At 40.7% G+C, this 22,529-nt stretch overlaps 1 protein-coding gene across 6 annotated transcripts in view; it reads left to right on the forward strand.

Annotated features, from left to right (window-relative positions):
- The window catches only part of ATP8A1 (ATPase phospholipid transporting 8A1), a 194,740-nt gene that overhangs the window by 165,968 nt on the left and 6,243 nt on the right, over nt 1-22,529 (forward strand). For all 6 annotated transcript variants that reach the window (XM_075567160.1, XM_075567150.1, XM_075567179.1 and 3 more), the window contains 3 exons: nt 15,472-15,560; nt 15,886-15,978; nt 18,328-18,419. In XM_075567160.1, the coding sequence (XP_075423275.1) occupies nt 15,472-15,560; nt 15,886-15,978; nt 18,328-18,419 (274 nt within the window). The remainder of the gene's footprint in view (nt 1-15,471; nt 15,561-15,885; nt 15,979-18,327; nt 18,420-22,529) is intronic.

Consider the following 22,529-nt stretch of genomic DNA (forward strand, 5'->3'; position numbering starts at 1 on the left):
TGTAGATGCTTTACATATAAAAATAAGACAGAGGGGGGTGGGAGATGTAGTATTGCTGCTTTAAGCATCCTACAATGTACATTTTTAACATGCGTATAAGCCACGTTTGCACAGCTTATTTGTTGTAGATTTTCAATACAGTTGGTTCCTCCTTTACTGCTGTGCTGGATTGCTAGTCTTAGATCTCAAGTGTACCTCAAGCCCCTTTCAATGGATTTCAGTGTTTTTGCTTTTTTCTTTAGACCAGCGGTGCGCAAACTGGGGGGCGTGGGATTTTGTAAGAGGGGCACACGGTTGCAGAGCCCCTGCTCTTTTCCCCCAGGCATGTAAATTAAATGCCGGGGTAGGCCTGAGGCCTCTGCAACATCCCTTGCCTGCTCTTAGCCGGCTCTTCCCTAATGCGTCACCATGACAACACGGTGTCAAATGGCAATGCGTCACATGACATCGTGATGTCATATGACGCGTGGAGCCCAAGAGCAGGTAAGGAGTGGGGGGGGGGGGGCGAAGGCAAGGGGAAGCAGAGACAGGGGGCACGAACTTAAGTTTGCGCACCCTGCTTTAGACTGTCGCATCTTAATTTGTTTTCAAATGATCTATTTGAATCCAAATAGCAGTTTTACGTGCAGTAGTTAATTTATACATTTTTACCCTTTTTGTGGTTTCAGTGTATCAGGATGTCCAGGATTGATTTATAATAGCACACTGCATGATTAAGGCTACGGCCCCAGTCACTGCGTGAACATGCGCATCGGAGCACCTGGTGGCGCATGCACCAGTTTAAGCCGCGATCTGTGGTCTAGGGGTTGTGATGGGATGCGCTTCTTGGCAAGTAAAGAAGAGCAGGAGGAGCACAGACGCGATCTAGGCTCCGGCCCCCGGGGAGGCGTGGTGGGTGCGGGGCCAGGACATCACACGGCTGGTTCTCCCACATTGGCTGAACCACCGCTGTGACTTGGCCATCACTCAGCCGCCGCGCCAAAAGTCAAATTTTTTTACTTTTCAAAATGTTGTCGCGCCATCGCGCTTGGTCATGTGCGTGCACACACTGACTGGGGCCTACCCCATAGAGGGCCGTACCTTGTTCGCGCTGCGCGAGCAGTGGGACCGAGGGCTATTGCAACAGTTCAAGCTACCAGTTAAATGTTTTCTTTTAAATCCCTTTAGTACAGTATGTGCATCAATACACTGCACACAATAAGTAATTAGTGAAGTTGCTGATCGATCTGTTCTCCAATGATCAATCAGCAAATATTTAGCTTGGGTGTTCACTAAATGGCTGCAGAGGAGTATTCTGCAGTCAGTGGAATGCATTTGCATATTAATATGAAAGAGATCTGTGGGGAAGATCATGTGACCTGGCAGTCACTAGATATAATTGGTGCACTGCTAGAGAGAGTTCAGGTCTCAAAGAGGGGTGTCCCAAAGTCTGTTTCAGAAGAGGAAGGTGATGTGACTTTGTAAATGGTTGCTATAGAAACAAAAAAAGCTTGTTACATTATAATACACTAAAAACTAGCTGATATACCCGGTGTTGCCCGGGATGTAAATAGATAAAATAAATGTATGTTGTTTAAAATAAAAAGTAGACAATTGAAATATTATTGAAGTACATGTTTATTGTAAGGCTTGTTTATAAACAACATTTTTTGTTAGGGGTGGGCGCACACGGAGATGTAAAGGTGAGTAAGAGGGGGGTAGGTAGTCACAGGGGTTGTGTTGTGGTGATAAGTGGTAGGGGTTTACATGTGAAAGTATATAAAAAGGTATTGTGTGTTTAAGCGTACATGGATGTAACACAGTTACCGGTTATCAGTTGAATGTTGTGTGTGTGACACGCGGTACGTGTTGATGGGAAAATAACGGTTGTTGTGCGACCTGTGAAAGTGTGTAAAATTTATTATTTGTTGGTTGAAAGAGGGTTGTGGTGTTGAGAGGGTGGGAAGGGGGGTGGTAATAGTGTGGTAAGGGAGGGTTAAAATAGAGGAGTGGTGGGTGGTTGAAAAATGGAGTGGGAGTGTAGGGTGCAGGGGAGTGTAGTGTGTTGAAGGGAGAGTTGAGTGAGAGCATGTGAGGTGGTGGGGTAGGGGAGGGGTGAGTGCAAGGGGGATTGTAGGGTTGATGAGGTAGGGTATGGTTGAGTGGAGGGGTGATGGTGTACTGCGTGTGTAGGGGTAGAATGTGTTGTGTGTTAATGCGTTGATGGATGTTAAAAGGTGGTGGGGGAGGGTATGGTTGATTGTAGGTTTGAAGGGGTATGTATGGTGGAGGGGTGATGGTGTAGTGAATGTGTAGGGTTAGGAGGTGTTGTGTTTTTATGGGTAGATGGATGTAACGCACTTACCTTGTATAAGTTGAATGTTCCGTGTGTCATAGGTGATACGCGTTGATGTGAAAATACCGTTTGTTGTGCGACATGTGAAAGTGTGTTAAATGTATTACTTATGGTTGTGGGAAATAGTTTTGTGGGGTGGAGAGGGTGGTAAGGAGGGGTTGTGAAGAGTGGGGTAAGGGACGGTTAAAAAAAGGAAGGTTGTGGTTAAAAGAGGACTGGAGGAGTGGTGAGTGGAGGAGAGGGTGGGTGGGGTGAAAAATAGGAGGGGGTTGGGGTGTGGGGTAAAAAAGAGGAGGGGGGTGTGGAGTGAAAAAGGAGGCGGGGTGTGGAGTGAAAAAGGAGGCGGGGTGTGGAGTGAAAAAGGAGGCGGGGTGTGGAGTGAAAAAGGAGGAGGGGTGTGGAGTGAAAAAGGAGGGGGGTGAAAGAGGGGGGTGTGGGGGTGAAAGAGGGGGTGTGTGGGGGGAGAGGGGGGGTGGGGGGGATATGGGGTTGTGGGGGTGAAAAAGAGGGGGGTGTGGGGGTGAAAAAGAGGGGGGTGGAAAAAGATGGGGGGGGTGTGGGAAAAAGGAGTGAAGGTGGGGGTGGTGGGGAGTGGAGGAGTGTAGGGTGGAGGTGAGGGGGGAGGAGAGTGTGGGAAGGGGGGAGGATAGGTTGGAGGTGGTGTGGAGGGGGAGGGGAGTGCAGGGGGGAGAGGAGTGGTGAAAGGAGACGTGAGTGGTGTAGGGGGGAATGTGATGTGGTGGTGTAGGTGAGTGTGGAGTGGATGGGGGATTGTAGGGTTCACTGACTTACCTGATATATGTGAAATGTTACGTGTTGATGAAATTTTGTTTTCGACCTGTGGAAGCGTGTAACATGTATTATTGATGTTTGGGGGACAGAGGGTTGGGAGATGGAGAGGGTGATAAGAGTGGGGTACAGGAGGGTTAAAAAGAGGAGGGTGTGTTGGTTGGAAAAAGAGTGGGGGGAAAAAGAGGAGTGGGGTGGTTTGAAAAAGGGGTGTGGGGGTAAAAAAGAGGAGGGGGTGGTGGGGTAAAAAAGGAGGGGTGGGGGGAGGAGGGTGGGGTGTGGTGTGAAAAAGAGGAGGGGGGGTGTGGTGTGAAAAAGAGGAGGGGGGTGTTGTGTGAAAAAGAGGAGGGGGAGGGTGGGGGGGGAAGGAGGGAGGTGGGGGGGGGGGGGAATAGGTGGGTGGGGGTGTAAAAAGAGGAGGGGGTAGGGGGGTAAAAAGAGGAGGGGGTGGGGGTAAAAAGAGGAGGGGGTTGTGTGAAAAATATGAGGGTGGTATTGGTTTAAAAATAAGAGGGTGGGTTTAAAAAAAATTGGTTGAAGTAATATTTATTATATAATAGGGTGTTAATTGTCACAGACGTATTTGTGCACACTTGAAAGAGTGTGTTAAGTCAGAGGGATTTTTGAGCGAAATTTTATTAGTCCGACACTGAGGGCAACTTTGTGTTGAGGTAAAGGTGAAATTGTTTTTGCGGAGACGCGCCATGCGTGGTGTGGATGAGGGTAAGCAGAGGGACTGGAGCGCAGACGACAATGAGAAGCGTTTGGGTAGGCGGACCGCAGACACACATGGGCGTGCGGAGTGCAGACGGAGATGTGTACTTGACGGGAAGGTACTGTTGAACGGCGTGGGTGAAGTGTGAAGGAGTGTGGCGCGCCATGAAGGCGAAGGTGGCAATTAACAGTGCGTAGGTGAAGTGGGCAATTTTATAGCTGCGCGGGAAGGTGTACATTTTGTGAGGTTTTAAATTTAGAGTAGGTGAAGGTCGGGAAGGCGGACATTTTTGGAAGACGGAAAGAATTAATTAAAGGTGGTAATGTAGTGTTTATAGCGGCGAGATGGTCGTGAAGGCTGAAATGGTGGGAATGAGGAAATGTTTAGTATGTTAAGGGGCCAAAGGCGGAAATTTTTGGAAGGTGAAAATAACATTTACAGTATGTGAAGTGGGGAATTTTGTGTGCGTAGCTGCGCGGGAAGGCGGACATTTTGTGAAGGCTGAAATTTTGAGTGGGTGAAGGTGGGCGCGGGATTGCGTAAATATTGTGAAGGCGAATTTTTTTTATTAAAGGTGGGAATTTTTTGATTGTAGCCGCAACAGGGTGAAAATGGTGAAGGGAGAAATTGTGATAATAATGAGTGCGTAGCGTGCGGGAAGGTAGGGTGCGGCTGAGCGTGTGCAGCGGGCGGAGGTGTGGTGTGGAGGGTGTTGGTTACATTTTAATGGCGTTGGCAGACGTGTGTGCGGAGCTGCGTGGGAAGGCAGCTGCGCGGGAATGCGGACATTTTGAAGGGTGATTTTTTTGAGTAGGTGGGTGCGGGAAGGCGGACATTTTGGGAAGGCGAAAATTTTGTATGAAAGGTGGAAATTTTGTGATTGTAGCCGCGACAGGGTGAAAATGTTGAAGTGAGAAATTGTGATAATAATTAGTGCGTAGCGTGCGGGAAGGTAGGGTGCTGCGGAGCGTGTGCAGCGGGCGTCGGAAAATGTTATTGGTGAAGGGAGTGTGTTGGGTTTTGGTGAAATTTTTATGGCGTAAAGGGAGTGTACAGCGGGTGGAGGTGTAGGGTGCAGCCAGAGGGAGTGTGGAGCAGGCGGGAAGGTCAAAAATTATACAGGGGTGATATTCTCAGGTGTATTAAAGTTAGCAAGGTGAAAGGCACAGTGAGTGTGGAGCAGGCGGGAAGGAGAAAATGTAAACAGGAGTGATAGTCTGAGATGGATTCAAGTTACCAAGGTGTGTGACTCCGCAGGGGTGAAGTCTCATATGACAGTCTCAGGGGGTATGGTGTGTCAGTGTGAGTGTGTGACAGTGGAGTAGGTGTGTGTCAGTAATGTCAGTGTACCTTTTGGCCAATGAGAGTCGTGCGGGAGGCTGACCATGGGCGGGCGGACAGAGGGACCAATGTCTGTGTGTGTGTGTGTGTGTGTCACAGTGGAGTGTACCTCTTGGCCAATGAGAGTCGTGGGGGGGCGGGCGGATCCACGGACCAATCAGATTCAACACATCTACTAACAATCACATACTTTTCAGTTTTATTATATATAGATGTTATTCACAGTAAATGTTTTAAAAATAAATAAATGCTACAAGTATTTTCTCATAGTACAGAACTGATATCGTAAAAAATGTCTTCAACTTTAAATGTAGTTCAAGGAACAGTGTGCACACTACTTTTCAAAGCCATTTAGATTTTAGGTAGGTGCTGCTGTTAATCAGTTGGATATTCCAATGTAGCCGTACTAGAAGTTTAAAAAAAAAAGCATGTTAATTATTACGTATACCAGGTTTCACAACATTTTTCTCATTTTAGGTATCAATCTGCCAAAGTTTAGAAATTGTACTAGCTCTCTCTTCTCCTAACCATAGCTACATTTTTACCTAATCCTAAGTATTGTGGGTTGTATCAAGCCATGGCAGCATTTGGTGCTGCAATCCATTGCAACTGCACTTACTATCTACAGATAAATGTATGTGTCGCAAATTCAGAATTAGATATCCGGTAATTATTGGTGATTAAATGTATTGGGTCACAATTAATCAAAACAAAGCGAATACTGCAAATAAGAACAAAAGCATTGATTCTTGTATGTACTTTTTCATTATAGTCTCTTTATTTCACTTTAATTAATGGTTTTGAATTTTAAGAGGACTAGTTTAGGGTGAGCATACAGTTCTAGCAAACATAATTATCTGTGTTGCAATTAACGTGCCCCTGTAAATCCTAGCTCCCTTAGCCGATTTCCTCAAAGTTGCTCCTAATAAGTTCTAATGGTCTTAATAAAAGGTCCCTCTGGGGACCGAAACATCGGGTGTGGGTGTGATTCATGTATTAATAAAGTCACTTTTTTAGATTTTATTCTACTTTTGCTTTTTTCTGGTGCTGGTAATCATTTATTTTTTGGGGGGATGAATAACTAATTGTATGCATCTCTATACCTTTCTAGGGCCCTATTCAGCTGTGGCTGTTCTCTGCACTTTTTCTACTTCCTTAATGTCTTTTTTATGGAGTGGTGCCTAAAAGTGTACTCGATATTCAAGTTGTGGTCTTACTAATGCTTTTATAGAGGGGCTTAATTAGGTTTACTTCCCTTCCATCCATTGCCCGTTTAATGAAGATAAGGCCTTGTTTACATTTGCAGCTACTGCATGACATTGGGCACTATTGCTAAGCCTGCTGTCTACAAGCACTCATAAATCCTTCTCCAGGGATTCTCTGTTTATGCTTCTTTCCCAAATGCATAACCTTACATTTAGCTGTATTAAACCTCATCTGCTATTTACCTGCCCAAGTTTCTAGTCCATCCAATTCCTTCTGGAGAGAAATTACATCCTGTTCTAATTCTACTACTGTACCTTACACAATTTAGTGTCATCAGCAAAGATGAAGACTTTACTCTCTCTGCCAACCTCAAGGTCATTAATAAACAAGTTAAAAAGCAAGGGGCCCAGTACCGATTTCTTGAGGTACTACACTCACAACTTTAGCCCAAACTGAAAAAGTTCCATGTATGACAACTCTGTCTATCCTTCAACCAGTTTCCAATCCAGGTGCCAATATTTTTACTGAGTCCAATTTGCTTTATTTTTTACACTAACCTCTTGTGTGGAAGCATATCAAAAGCTTTTGCAAAATCTCAGAAGACTACATTAACTGCATTACCCTGGTCTATATTCCTACTTGCCTCCTCAAAGAAACTTGTACGGTTAGTTTGGCACGACCTATCCATGCTGACTATTACTTATAATGTTGTCCATTAGGTATTCCTGTATAGTATTTCTTCCTAAAACTTCAAGTAGCTTCCCCACTATTGATGTTAGGCTTACAGGTCTGTAATTCCCCGGTTTTGATCTAACTTCCTTTTTAAATATAGGCACCACGTCTGCTTTATGCCAATCTTGTGGTACTGAGCCCGTGGAAATTGAGTCCTTGAATATTGAATGTAATGGTTTGACTATTACTGAACTTGGTGCCTTAAGATGTGTTGGGTGCATGCCATCGGGCCGCCTATGCCCTTCTTCCTGAGTTCATTTATTGTTTGTTAATATAGACAGAGCCGCCAACAGAAATAATCGGGCCCAGGACAAATGAAAGGAGCAAGCCCCCCCCCCCCCCAACCCATAGCGCAACTACCACGAAAACATTTATTTATTTTTTTACTTAAATTTTTTATTAATAATTTTTCCAAAAGTAAGAGGGGTACAAAAATAAAAAAGGAACAATACAATGGTACAGTATTGCAAATAGTCTGATTACACATTTGGAGGGGAGGAAAGTATGGGAAGGGGGGAGAGCGACAGCATTTGAAACCATGTGACATAGTAAATAACAGGTTAAATACAACATAAATCACTCTGTTCAGAATAGTCTAGTCTAAATATGGGATATACCTGCATGTCTAAACCAAGGAGCCCATGTTTCTGAGAATTGTGAAGTGGAACCAGTTAGGTAGGCTGTGAGTTTTTCCATATAGACTATATGCTAGATTTTGTTATTTATTTGGTTTAAGGATGGGGGAGTCGGTTGTTTCCAGTTTTTGGCGATGGTGCATCTAGTAGCATTTAGAATTTGGGAGATAACTTTAATTTCTCTTTTGTTATGATTGCCCATTGGCTTTCCCAATACTATATATATTGGGTCCTGGGGGATAGTGATTCCCAAAATTCTGTGTATTAGAGCAAACACTTCCCTTTATGTTTGCTGAATTTTTGGACACGACCAAAATATATGCAGTATATTCCCCATTTCGCCACAACCACGCCAACATAAAGGAGAGACGCCTGGGAGAAAAGAGTTCAACCTAGTAGGAGTCATATACCATCTAAATATTAACTTGTAAATATTCTCCTTAATCACAACACAGGAAGAATTTTTGGAGGCGGCTTCCCAAACATCTTTCCAGACATCAAGGTCCAAATTGGTATTTAACTTCTCCCAGGACACCATATATTTATCAGGAGTTTGGCTATGTTTTGACACATGTTAAAAATCTGAAAAATTCTGAGGTGGGAATGTCGTGGCTCGTTTGTAACGAGGTGAATGGAGGGAATTTACCTTTGATGAGAATATCATTAACTCTTAAGAGTCCTTTTTGGACACAAAGGTTAGATTGATCGTTATTAGTGTAAAAAGGGAGGGAGGGATCTGAAAACATTTTTTTTTTATCGCGCAACTTTTATTTAACTGTTTCCTTGTTATTGTTAATACGGAAAAAAACATTACTACGCAATCCGTTTATTTTAATATTTTCAACAAAAGACAAAGATACCCAATGCTACATCCAATGTGACAAAAGGCCTGGGGGGGGGGGATTCAGTATGGGCTGGGGCGGGTTAAATATGGGCTGAATTCTATGGTTTTACATATCAGGACATAATAACAATCATCTGTTCCTTAGCAGGTCTAAAAATTAGGTAAATACAACCTCAGAAGAACAACACATGACATATTACACTGTCAGGATTTATTTAACAAAAATAAAGCCAAAATGGAGAAGCCCTGTGTGAAAAACTAAGTATACCTTATGATTCAATAGCTTGTAGAACCACCTCTTAGCAGCAATAACTTAAAGTAATTGTTTTCTGTATGACTTTATCAGTCTCTCACATTGTTGTGTAGGAATTTTGGCCCACTCTTCTTTACAATGTTGCTTCAGTTCATTGAGGTTTGTGGGCATTTGTTTATGCACAGCTCTCTTAAGGTCCTACCACAGCATTTCAATCAGGTTGAGGTCTGGACTTTGACTGGGCCATTGCAACACCTTGATTATTTTCTTTTTCAGCCATTCTGTTGTAGATTTGCTGGTGTGCTTGGGATCATTGTCCTGTTGCATGACCCAATTTTGGCCAAGCTTTAGCTGTCGGACAGATGGCCTCACATTTGACTCTAGAATACTTTGGTATACAGAGGAGTTCATGGTCGACTCAATGACTGCAAGGTTCCCAATTCTTCTGGCTGCAAAACAAGCCCAAATCATCACCCCTCCACCACCGTGCTTGACAGTTGATATGAGGTGTTTGTGCTGATGTGCTGTGTTTGGTTTTCGCCAAACGTGGCGCTGTGCATTCTGGCCAAACATCTCCACTTTGGTCCCGTCTTTCCAAAGGACATTGTTCCAGAAGTCTTGTGGTTTGTTCAGATGCAACTTTGCAAACCTAAGCCGTGTTGCCATGTTCTTTTTAGAGAGAAGAGGCTTTCTCATGGCAACCTTTCCAAACAAACCATACTTGTTCAGTCTTTTTCTAATTGTACTGTCATAAACTTTAACATTTAACATGCTAACTGAGGCCTGTAGAGTCTGAGATGTAACTCTTGTTTTGTTTTTTTTTGCAATTTCTCTGAGCATTGCACGATCTGAACTTGGGGTGAATTTGCTGGGTCGTCCACTCCTGGGAAGATTGTCAACTGTCTTGAATGTTTTCCACTTTTGAATAATCTTTCTCACTGTAGAATGATGGACTTTAAATTGTTTGGAAATGGCCTTATAACCCTTCCCAGATTGATGGGCAGCAACAATTGCTTCTCTAAGATCATTGCTGATGTCTTTCGTCCTTGGCATTGTGTTAACACACTCCTGAATGCTCCAGACCAGCAAACTTGGCTGAAATGTGAAACAAAACATTAACTTTAATATGGCCTTTCTTACAAAATATAACAGAGAATCACCACAAATTAAAAATATAATAGGAAAACACTGGCACATCTTGCAAAATGACAGTTTTAAAAGAACATCTACCTAATAAACCTGTTGTCATCTTTAGGAAAGCGCCCAATCTCAAAAGTAGGCTGGCACCCACCACGTTTCTTAAGAAAAAATCTGGAGATACTACTACATGGCTTGATAAACCAAAAGGCTTCTTTGGTTGTTATACATGCAAAGCATGTATACAAAAATATAAAGAAAAATTTAATTTTAAATCCAATACAACTGGTGACATTTTTAAAATAGAGGGGTATATTAATTGTAGGACAGAATTTGTCATCTATGTTTTGGAGTGCCCTTGTGGTCTCCAATATATAGGACGTACCTCTAGGCCACTTAAAGTACAGATTTTAGAGCATCTTTTAAATATTAGAAAAGTCATTTTAACACACAATGTCTCAAAGCATTTTAGCATATATCATCATTCAGATCCTAAGTCTTTAACCTTCAAAGGTATAGAACATGTCCCGGCACATTGGAGGGGGGGGCAATAGACTAAATAATCTAGCTAGAAGGGAGACTTTTTGGATTCCCAAATTCAGACCCTCACTCCAAAGGGTCTTAATGTTGATATAGACATTAGTGCCTTTTGAACATAGTTTTTAAACATAGTTTTTTTAGTATATATGTATGTATTTATGCAAGTATCTAATTATGTCTATCGTCCTCATCTCTTCAGACATCTACCTCCTTTTTGCGTCATTTCTGCGTCGTTATTTTTTAAAATATTTTTATATTTTATGAATTATTTATATTAAATGCATTTTTTATTTTAATAAATTGTATTTTAGAGTAGGGTATTTAGATTGTCTTTGTATTAGTACATATAGCCTGTATCTGTTATTTTTGCCAAGTGTGTTATTATGATTCTTTGTATAACATTCCCTTTGCAATTGTCATATATACTGCATGATTGGTATTTGATATGTCAGGCCCCCTGATTGGTCATTTGTATTCATACATGGACTACATATATGGGAGGCTCATGGGGTTCACTATTCCGATTCCTGAAGAAGCTGAAGCGAAATGTGTTGAATCGATTGAGTGCTGGAGGGGACAGAGCTAGGGAGAATACCGGAAAGAAGTGCTGGCATAACCACGGAGACTGATGCGCAAGATAGCCTCTTCCGCCCTTACCTGAGACGTCAGAGGATGTGACGCGGGCACACGTGACGCATGCGGAAGTACTCCGTCGTTTGGAGATACCAGTACCACTCGTCCAACTTCAGCTGTTCTCTCCCACGAACATACCATTTGTATTAAATGTGAGTGCTATATTCTTACCACTATTATTGTGCAATACATTTTAGATTGTACCATACCATTGTGCGTTCTCTCTCTTTTCTCTTCATATCCCTTGGGAGATATTTTGAGTATCTATACGTACTACATTTACCACAAGCTTCCAGACCTTACATCCAGAGGGCATCCACGACAAGGGCTCTTATCAGGGAGAGATGGGTCTCTGATACGTTTATCTCATTTTTATCAATTGTGAGTACAACCATTGCAGAGACTTTCTTTGATCACATACATATATTTTTACCATCTGCACTATTATATTGTTTTTCTTTTTCATATCCACGTGAGCATCACAGCGCTCCTCCCAATTGGAAAACTACGCAAGATCTATTTTGGACCTGGACAGTCCTTATAAAGGGTGTAGAGCTGCTTTATTTTATTTAGGTGTATTTCACACTAGATTATTTCACGTTTTTTGTTGGTGAAGGTCACTATCACATTGTGATAATATTTTGCACTGTATATCTTTCAAATATATAGTATATACTATTTCACTGTAATATTGTAGTTTAGAAGCGCCCGGTTTTCACTTTGTCTCTGTAATGACTGCTTGAAGTCTGGAACGCATGGACATCACCAGATGCTGGGTTTCCTCCTTTGTGATGCTTTGCCAGGCCTTTACTGCAGCTGTCTTCAGTTGTTCTTTGTTCGTGGGTCTTTCTGCCTTAAGTTTTGTCTTCAGCAAGTGAAATGCATGATTCATTAGATCAGATGATTGATTCGGCAATTGCAGAATATTCCACTTCTTTGCCTTAAACTCCTGGGTTGCTTTCGCAGTATGTTTTGGGTCATTGTCCATCTGTAAAGTGAAGCACCGTCCAATCAACTTCGCTGAATTTGGCTGAATCTGAGCAGACCGTATATCCCTATACACTTCAGAATTCATCCGGCTGCTTCTGTTTTCTGTCACATCATCAATAAACACTAGTGACCAAGTGCCATTGTAAGCCATGCATGCCCATCACACTGCCTCCACCGTGTTTTACAGATGATGTGGTATGCTTCAGATCATGAGCCGTTCCAAGCCTTCTCCATACTTTTTTTTCCCCCCCATCATTCTGGTACAGGTTGATCTTAATTTCATCTGTCCAAAGAATGCTGTTCCAGAACTGGGCTGGCTTTTTTTAGATATTGTTTTGCAAAGTCTAATCTGGCCTTTCTATTCTTGAGGCTTATGAATGGTGTGCACCTTGTGGTGAACCTTCTGTATTTGCTTTCGTGAAGTCAGCTCTTTATGGTAGACTTGGATAATGATATGCCTACCTCCTGGAGAGTGTTCTTCACTTGGCTGGATGTTGTGAAGGGGTTTTTCTTTACCATGGAAAGGTTCCTACGATCATCCACCACTGTTGTCTTCCGTGGACGTCCAAGCCTTTTTGTGTTGCAGAGCTCACCGTTCTTTTTTATATATATATAGTGTGTGTGTGTGCTCCGTGGTTTGCGCAAGTCATCCCCGATGCATCTTGCAATTTCGTTATTGTTTTAAAGAAATGGTTTTTAATTGGAAGAATAGCAAACTGTTAGAATCATTCATTACATAAGATCACAACATTCAGTACCTGTTACATTCATTGAAAGACTTTGCTTTATCCTAGTTTATACACCATTGATCCTAAATATGACAACATTTGTAACTATTGCCTTAAAACATCACATCAACTCCTGTTCAGTAAATGAGGTCACTGAGAATGTTGGGCAGCCTTCACTATTTGAATGTATACATGTTGGTTTTGACGAAGTGCTGGACAGCAGCCTTGTTATAGGCTTCATCGTTGGGTTCAAGAGAATCGATCGATGCCATGTCTTATTTAATACAAAAAGTATCTGACTCAATGTAAGGTCTAATTTCTTTCATTCTGCCTAGCTGCTGTTAGGCCTTCATTATTCAAGGCTTTTCAAGTCTAATTTCTGAGTCCTTATGAATTCCCATGAGAGCCACTTTTGTGGCAGATTCCATTTGGTTTCATAAGAAAAGAGAAAACTTGGCATGGGCTGCAAATCTCACACATTAGGAACCATTTGTAAACCACAGTCATAGTCAGACTTGAGCCCATCCTTAGAACAGGCTGCTCCTGTTTCTGCCATTGTCTGAGAAGGATTGGTTTGCCATTTCCCAGCTGACCAGCCTGTGTGTAGAGATGTGAAAAGTTAGAAACAAAAATGGTCTCTACAGAGTGAGGGGTAGCTTTCTTGAACAAAAAGGAAGGAAATGCTTCTGTGGGATTTTACTTTTTCCCCCTTCTTGATCCAAAATATACAAAGAAGCCTTCTGTCTTTAATGCGAATGTCAGCTTTAAATCTTTTAGGTTTTGGATTAACTCAGCAATTGAAGAAAAAAAATCTGACAGGCTTTCAAATATGACGCAGAAACAAACTTCCCACCTCCCCCCGATTCATGTTCATTTGCAAAGCCAAAGGCTGGGTGGACTGAATAGTGGCTCCAGTTGTCCCTTCATTCATACAGTAGTTAGCATTACAATGGTTGGTATTAACATCCTACGGCCTACATTATCGCTTGTGCTCCATTATGCTGGCAGAAATTGGAAACAAGGTGGCTAAAGTTGAGGGAAATCCTTGATCTTGAAATGCTAGTCTGCCAAAGCGAACAGAACACGGGGGTAAATATTTTAAATAGTGATTTCTTAAATAGCGGAAGTAATGTTCCGCACTTTTCTTAAGCTTTTAACAGGTACTTAGAAGGAATGCCGTCTCTTGCAAAGAAAAGAGATTTAGTAAACTTCTAGTTACCATTTTAAAAAAGGTTGGTCTTACATTACACCATACACATTAGTATAAAATGTACTAATGGAATTTTTTTTTTTTTTTTTTTTTTTTTTTTCTATTTGCTTTTGTAAAACATAATCTGTGTAGTAAAAGTCTCGTAGTTGCAGTTTATTTTTCGATAAATGTGTGTATACATCTAAACAAGAAGAGATGCACATGCTGCATCGTGTGAAATGTTGTAATACAAAAGTTATAGGTGTCTTAAAATGCACTCGCTAGTGTGAAAATGTACACGATGGAGCATGCGCCTCTCTCCTTGTTTTTCGATATTTTGCTGAATCTGATGTATCCTGAGAAGAAACTGCAGAAGTCTCTTCCACCCTTTCTTGTTCATTGGGGATTATTAGTTGATAATGAGTTGCTCTACATGTTCACTTGCAGGCAATTATTGATCTTGGAACAGTGAGCAAGATTGAGTGTATGCTTATTAGATTTATATATTTTATTTTTCCTTTTTTTATTCTTATTTACCACTTTTTTCACAATATGATCGTTTGACATTTGGAATTGTTCAATATGTCACGGACACATCTTTCACAATTGTTTCACATGCACGTATATGTATCTTATATTATATGGAGATTTGGATGTGTCTGTGTGTGTCTGTGTGTGTGTGTTTTCCCAACATGTTATATTTTGAAATACAATGTTCATTTTAGTATCTTAAATATGACAAAGTTAACTATGTAAATAAAGCAGGGTTTAATTGGCATTCCTGTATGATTGCAGCAGTTAGCATTTTTATTCATTACTTGCCTCTGCTATTTGTATTTCTTCATCCCCTAAAATATGTTTATTTTGCAAAGTTAAAGATCTAATGAAAAAGCAAAAAAGTAATGGTTTCATCGATCTGTAAGCTAATGTCTTTTCTGTCGTAATTACCTAGACATGACAGTCATTTATTAATCATGGGATCTGTTTTTTTTTTGTTTGTTTTTTCATAATTTTTGATTGTTCTGCTGTAAATACTTGTCTTGCTGCACAAAGGCAGATCCGTATGATACCATGCATTTAACATTGCAGGCCATCATCGACTTTGGATTGGACAGGTGTTCTTTTTCCGCATAGGCAACTGCAACGATGAACTCGCTTGTTCACAACATACTAACAGATGCAATGAAATGCATCCAAGCTGTAAACTGATCACTTAATGCACGCATGAAAATGATCTAGTTACAAAACATGAAGTAGATTTTTGTCATATGTACAGTAACACAATAAAAATGCGATTATCTTTGATCTTATTCCAGCAACAAAAACAACAAAAAAAGCTGGAACAGCATGTAGGGAAAAGGTACTAAAATAAGTAAATAAAATGAATAATGTACTTTATTACAGGCGGATATGATGTTCAGCTCTGGCGTTTTCTGGGTGGGTCTCTTATTTATCCCTGTGACCTCATTGCTTGTTGACATCGTTTATAAAGTGTAAGTACAGAAATCTTGTCACATTGGTAAACCACATTCTGTATGTTTTACTAGCTACTTGAGCACATGTTGAAGTAGCAGTGTTTAGGGGGTTAATACAATTAGAATGCATTACATTTACTTTAATTAAAATTTAAAAAATCTCATACAAGGCCTCTTGACTGACTGAAGATATATAAAAAAAAATATGCAATATCAGAGCAACCAGTTTAACACATCATTTGTTAAAAGATTTTGACTTGCAAAAAGGCATAAATCTGTCAATTTTTACATGTGGGTTTGACTCTAACCCTGATTATTATTTTTTTTTTTTTTTTTAATGAAGTGTTAAAAGAACTAGTTTTAAGACCTTAGTTGATGAAGTTCAGGAGCTTGAAGCAAAATCCCAGGATCCTGGTGCTGTTGTCCATGGGAAAAGGTAAGATTACCAATAACCTTTTAACAGTCATTTAAGTACCTGCTAAAAAATGTATGATCGTGCAGTGCAAACACTCAATCTCTTTAATACAATCAAATGGGTCTTAACATTTCTTGCATGGGTCATAATTTTTAAATAATGGGGGGTGGGGAGTTTCTAAAACTACTATAAGGCAGAAATAATTATTTGAATGACTTGGTTGTGAATAGGAATAGTTTTAAGGCCATTTAAAACCCTTCCTATGAATACAGGGACTCTATGCCATATTCAGAGGCTTGTTTCAGCAGAGAAACGGTTCTAGTAGCCCCCCAAAAATGCACTTTTGTCAAAAAGTTGCTGTGCATGAAATTGTTGACCTATTTACCTTTACACCTCGATCATGTAACTCGCAATATGTGAAGATTATTTTGCAATTTTTAGTTGGTAATGATTTTTATGAATTTTGAGAATCTGATGCACAAGATGTACATAATAAATACATTTTTAAGAAGTACTAGATTTTCTTACCCTTGGCAAATCCAAGAATCGGTAAACATGAAAAAAGTATTACACAAATATTCAATTCAAATATGTATTGAAAATAGTATTTTTTACGGGTTCTTACAAGTTGCCATTATGAATTTTTAAGAACTACTGTAAAACGTGGCTCTGAGTTTTTTTTTCTGTTACGCATGAAACTGGCATTACATAAAAAATCTATCAAATATATATCTTGGTGTACAGGGTGCCCTCTGTGCCAGCAATGCACTGCAAAGTGTGGCTGGCCACAGAGGTTACACTATGAAAATGAAATAATTTGGGCTATATGGACATAGATACTGTATATACTGGAGAATGGTACAGTCAACCTAGGTGACAATTAAATCTACATTCTAAATATTACAGCAGTTGCTCTTAATAACATTCTGCATTGTGTTTTTTGTTGGTTCCTCTTCACAAAACCCCAGAGCAAAATGTCAAATTAGTTTATATTTAAACAGCAGGACGTTGTAGCATTAAACTCTGTTACAATACGCACCCCCTGTAACTTGCAGTTTGAGCAGAAAACTTAACCTCAATAAGCTCAGCAGCAAGGATCAAAGGGGCTGATATTTATTTATTTATAAAAAAATGTTTTACCAGGAAGTAATATATTGAGCGTTACCTCTCGTTTTCAAGTATGTCCTGGGCACAGAGTTATTGTCCTGGGCACAGATATGGAAGTGACATTCTGTAATGAAAGCATTAATATTCATATATGCACTTGGTGATTAGAGAGGCAATTGGGGAAAAGCTATCAAAGTTTAAGAATGCTTACTGTGATAACACCTTTTGGTGCTGCGTTAATCAGCACGCGTTTTATTTTCGTTATTCCCTCTAAAACCAGAGATACCCACTTGTACATTCATATAAGTAGTTGCCGTTTCATTTAATTGAAGTAATAAGAATGGGTCTTTTGTCATTTCATTAATTTCAGGATTTTGTCATTTTAAAAAAAAATGCATTTTTAAGAGTAGTTTAATTTTCTGTTTCCTCTGTTTTTTGAAGGGACTGTAATATGATACTATATTCTTAAATGCTACATTAGATGGGTGTTTACATTTACTTGAAGTTTGTAGGCACCCAATATGATCGCATTACTAAATGTTGAACACAACATTTAAAAAAAAAAATTGTTTGCATGTTATACAACTGCATTCTTCATTGTATTTGCTTTCTTTTGGTTTAAATGTAATTCGGCCATTGCTTTCAAGCATTAGAAGTATTCAAAATATCACCAGCATCCTTATATCTTCAGCATAATCTGTACATGCTTAATTAAATATATGTTATATAAGAAAGTAATTGTCTGAGCACAGATCTGCCTATTTTCTCAAAGTTTCTTTCAGCTCACCTGCAGTAAATGATCACATTACACATAATTGCATTTGCATGTATGTCACTTGATTTAGTTTGAATGTGGACATTTTTTACTTCACAAATTCAAATATTACTTTGAAGTCTTTATTTGGCTCATAAGGAGAGTATCCCAGAGTACACATTCAGAATACCACTTCTACATGTAATCTGGCAGTCAAGTTACACAAAGAGACCCTACATTTTATTAACTATCAGTGTATTGCACATTGAAATGCATGTCAAAGTTGTTATGTTCCCAAATGGATGAGTTGCACGGAACAGAGTAGGGGATTTTCCAATTCTTGTATCTATTATTACGATCAATGTTAAGCCTTTCTGGGCCAGAGAGGTGTTTGAGTGTTGGAGCGTTTGTTTCAGTTTGTGCTGCTTGCCTGTTTTAGCCCTTATATCGTGCAGTAGATTCTCACGAACCGTGAAACTGAACAATTGTTTCTCAATCTCTTCTGCTAGCTTGACTGAAAGAGCTCAACTACTGAAAAATGTCTTTAAGAAGAACACTGTGAGCTTGTATCGCTCGGAGTCTCTACAGCAAAACATGCTACGTAAGTCTCTCACTGAGTTATTGTATTGTAAAGCAAATGGTAAACACACATGTGCCACAATAGTTCTACATAGACAGAGGATGAGACACGCACTCAATATCAAGGGTAATAGATGTGGGGTACTTAGCTGCCGGTGCGCTGATCCTGGGGAGCTCCTGTAGTCCCAAATGTTCCAGTACAAAGAAGCAGCAGGCACACTTACTCAAAAGGAGGTTTAATATGCCATAAAGTCGAACGTTTCGGCAGTCCAATACTGCCTTTCTCAAGGTGAAGGTTCTTCCACAATAGTTCTACCTCAGGATGCATTGTGGGGGTACAAAGCATTTGCGATTAAAACTCTGCTTTTAGAAATAGCTGTTCATACAAAGAGATTTTTAGCTCTGTAAAAATGAATATACCGCATTATACAGGGTAACTGAATACAGACAGTTACTTAAACAATTTCAGTAGTATGCAAGAAGCATTCATAGGTTGTTTAAGGCTCTGTTTCTTAATTAAAATGAGCATTGTCATTTCTACATAATATATACTGATCATGTGCTGTCCATTTTTTCGGAAGAAGTTCCAAAACATAAACGATTTCAGATATGTGGCTTCACAATCAGTAGGGGGAATTAATAAAACGGGGTTTATATGTAGACATGACACATAGTTTTAAGTAATAAAAGTTTGGATAAAAGTAGAGGCTTTGGGGAGACTTCCTGTGACGTCATCGGGAATGGATACCTAGATAGGGAGCTCCTGAGACCCTTGCATGTATAATACAAACTAAGCAAATTTCCAACTCACAAAAAGACCCAGAAAACATCCCAAAGTTGCAAGAACATACCAGGATGTCGGCAAAGACCAATACAATCCACAGGGTAGGAGGTTAGCCATTTTTTGGGGGGCTCCCAACACGCGGCGATGCCGAGTGATCAGGCCCAGGCTGATAAGGAGACGTGCTCCGGAGGCCTGAGAGGGCAACGAGGTGGAAGGAGGCAAAATAATGAGGCTGTACCTGGAGGAGCTAATCTCCAAAATGTGTGACAGAATGAGGCAAACCTTCCAGGCCGACCTCAGATTGGCAATAACAGAACTAAAGGAGGAAATCTCGACCATAGGCCAAAGGACCACAGAACTGGAATCTAAAATGGAGAATTCCCTCCAAATGTATGCGGCCACAGACTATGAGATTTTAAAACTAAACTTTGAAATTAAACTCCTTAAAGAGACTCAAGAAGATCATGAAAACAGGGAAATGAGGCGAAATATATCAGAGTCCATAACAGAGAGCCCTGAATGTGCCTTCACAGGTGGGATCTCCCGCGTGTGTGTGTGTGTGTGTGTGTGTGTGTGTGTGTGTGTGTGTGTGTGTGTGTGTGTGTGTGTGTGTGTGTGTGTGTGTGTGTGTGTGTGTGTGGCGGGGGGGGTGACAGATGGTTGGCTCTGACAGCCGAGGGGGCCGGATATGAGCTGGATCCCTGGCCAGAAAGGGTACCCGGATGGACCTCCTCATGGTGCCCTGGGTGGAGGTGGGAGAATGGGTCCCTCGGATCGGAACGCCGGGGGGGGGGGAGTAGAGTAGTCCGGTGTAGCCCAGCTGTATCACAGAAGAGGGTCCACGGAGGAAAAAAGGGAGCACCCGGAGCCAATTCCCCTCCCCCCCCCACATCTACACAGCAGCAGCCCGGCCATGGTTCCACCAGGTACAGTGGTGTTGGGGATGCTGTCCCCCTCCCATCCGTGGGATTGGGGATCGGGGCGGGGCTCCAAACCTAACTTTAGCAAGCTGGAGCTAAATGGACTAAGGTGACCTTACGCCTAATAAGCTAGTTATTTGTAATAAAATTCTGCTTAACTATGTTTAATCTAGAACCCGACCTATTTAAATAGCTAAGGGGGAGGTGCGCTGAGGTCTAAAGCATTAAGTAGAATAATGTGGACCCGATCAGGTCATTCTATAACCCAAACCTATAAAAAAAAATAGAAATGATTACCATGGCCTGAGTTGAAAGGGCACTGTATTGATTTGTGGCTGTTCTGCTGTTTGCGTGATATGTTGTTAGGATGTGTTAGCATAAAATTTAGCTATGTTACTAGTTATGAGAAGTCACTGCAATATGGTTGAAAGCATAGACTGTTAGTTAGGACCACAGATATCTAAATTGCTCAATATCACTACACTCAAATCCTGATAGAATATTAGGGCTACTTAATCTTTCGGCCCATCACCAAACCTGCTCCAGTCCAGTGAACCGAAACAGAACCTACCCCAGTGCAGGAGGAGCTCAAGAGAGACCACTCCCAAAACAACTATCTGATGGCTAACCCACCACTAGTCAAGGTAGTGTCACTCAATGTGAAAGGCCTTCGATGCAATAAAAAGCGAAGACTCGCTCTTCAGGTGTTTAAAAGAATAAAAGGAGACATATTGTTTCTCCAAGAAACTCATTTTAACACTGAGGATCCACCTAATATGCTTAAGAAAAGTTTCCCAACAGCTTATTTTTCATCCTTCAGCAGTAAAAAAAGAGGAGTAGCTATCCTTATCAAACAGGTACCATTTAAGACAGTCAAAGTGATTTCGGACCTGGAGGGCAGGTTCTTGGTGGTGCACGGGACCCTTGCAGGATTAGCCTTGACGATTATCAATGTCTATGCTCCAAATGACAGCCAGACAGAATTTCTAAGAGAGGTTCTGCAGGCAATCAACCCCCAGTACTTACCTTCCCTAATCCTTGGCGGGGATTTGAATATGGTCAATTCACTATTAGATAGATCTGTGGCAGGGGGCCAGGCGCATTCAAAGTTAATTGAAAATACATTAAAAAAAATTAGAGACTTGTTGAGGGAGTTCTCCCTGATCAATGCATGAAGGGCAGAGCATCAGGGTCAAAGATTATACCTCTTCCTCGAACCCGCATCAGATGTACTCTAGACTTAACTATCTCCTGGTTACCAAAAGTATTCTTAAAGCGCTATCCCAAACTAGTATAGGACCAATTATGTGGTCAGACCACGCCCCAATTGAAATAACTCTTTTACCCCCCTTCTCCAGAAGCAATACCTTCCACTGGCGGCTTAACGAATCCTTATTAAATCATAAAGAAACAATTGATAAAATTAAGGCCTCACAATCTGACTACTTTTCAATAAATAAAGGCTCAGTGGAGGCACCCTCAATGCTGTGGGAAGCACATAAGGACACAATTAGGGGTGTATTCATTTCAGTGGCTTCCCACAAAGACTCAAACAAAAAATATATAAAGACCTATCAGACAAAATAATACAATTAGAACAAAAACACAAATCAAACCCTTTCAAGTCAATTTATAAAGCTCTATAGAAATCTAGACTAGAACTAAAAAAATATACTAGACGAAGTAGAGAGAGCACTAAAATTGACTAACCAATTATATTATGAGAAGGGGAATAAGGCAGATAGTTTGTTTGCCAAAATCTTAAGAGGAAAGAATATGCCAGATCCCAAATCCCAGGTACCAGACCCCAAAATAGCCGGAACACCTACGATGACCAGGAGACAGCCAGAGAGTTTTCTAAATTGTATGCGGATTTATATGATCTAAATCTGTTTGGAAGGACTTCGTCATACATCGAACTCAGACGCCATACTTAGCCTCCTGCAATCTCCCACAACTATCTGACTTAAATAAAACTAACCTGAATAGTAAGATCACACAAACAGAATTGGCAAACGTGATCAAAAATCTCAAATCAAATAAGTCCCCAGGCCCTGACGTTCTGCCAAATATCTACAAAACATTCTTCACGAGTCTCGCTCCAAACACTCCACAAGATGTTCAATTCATTCTTGGAGGGACATGAGATTCCGACAAATATGTCAACTTGTAATCTAGCAATTATCCACAAACCAGGCCGCGACCACCTCCAATGTGACAGCTACATTCCCATATCACTATTAAATTCGGACATTAAAATCTATAGCAAAATACTCGCAACAGGCTAAACCCAATCCTGCCTGGACTTATCAATATAGATCAGGTTGGCTTTATAACTGGCAGGCAAGCATCAGATAATGCTAGAAAAATAATCAATATTATAGACCATGTACAATCCACTAAAAAAAAAAGCGATTCTACTCAGCCT

Source organism: Ascaphus truei, chromosome 1 (assembly GCF_040206685.1).
Source record: "Ascaphus truei isolate aAscTru1 chromosome 1, aAscTru1.hap1, whole genome shotgun sequence".
NCBI lineage: Eukaryota > Metazoa > Chordata > Amphibia > Anura > Ascaphidae > Ascaphus > Ascaphus truei.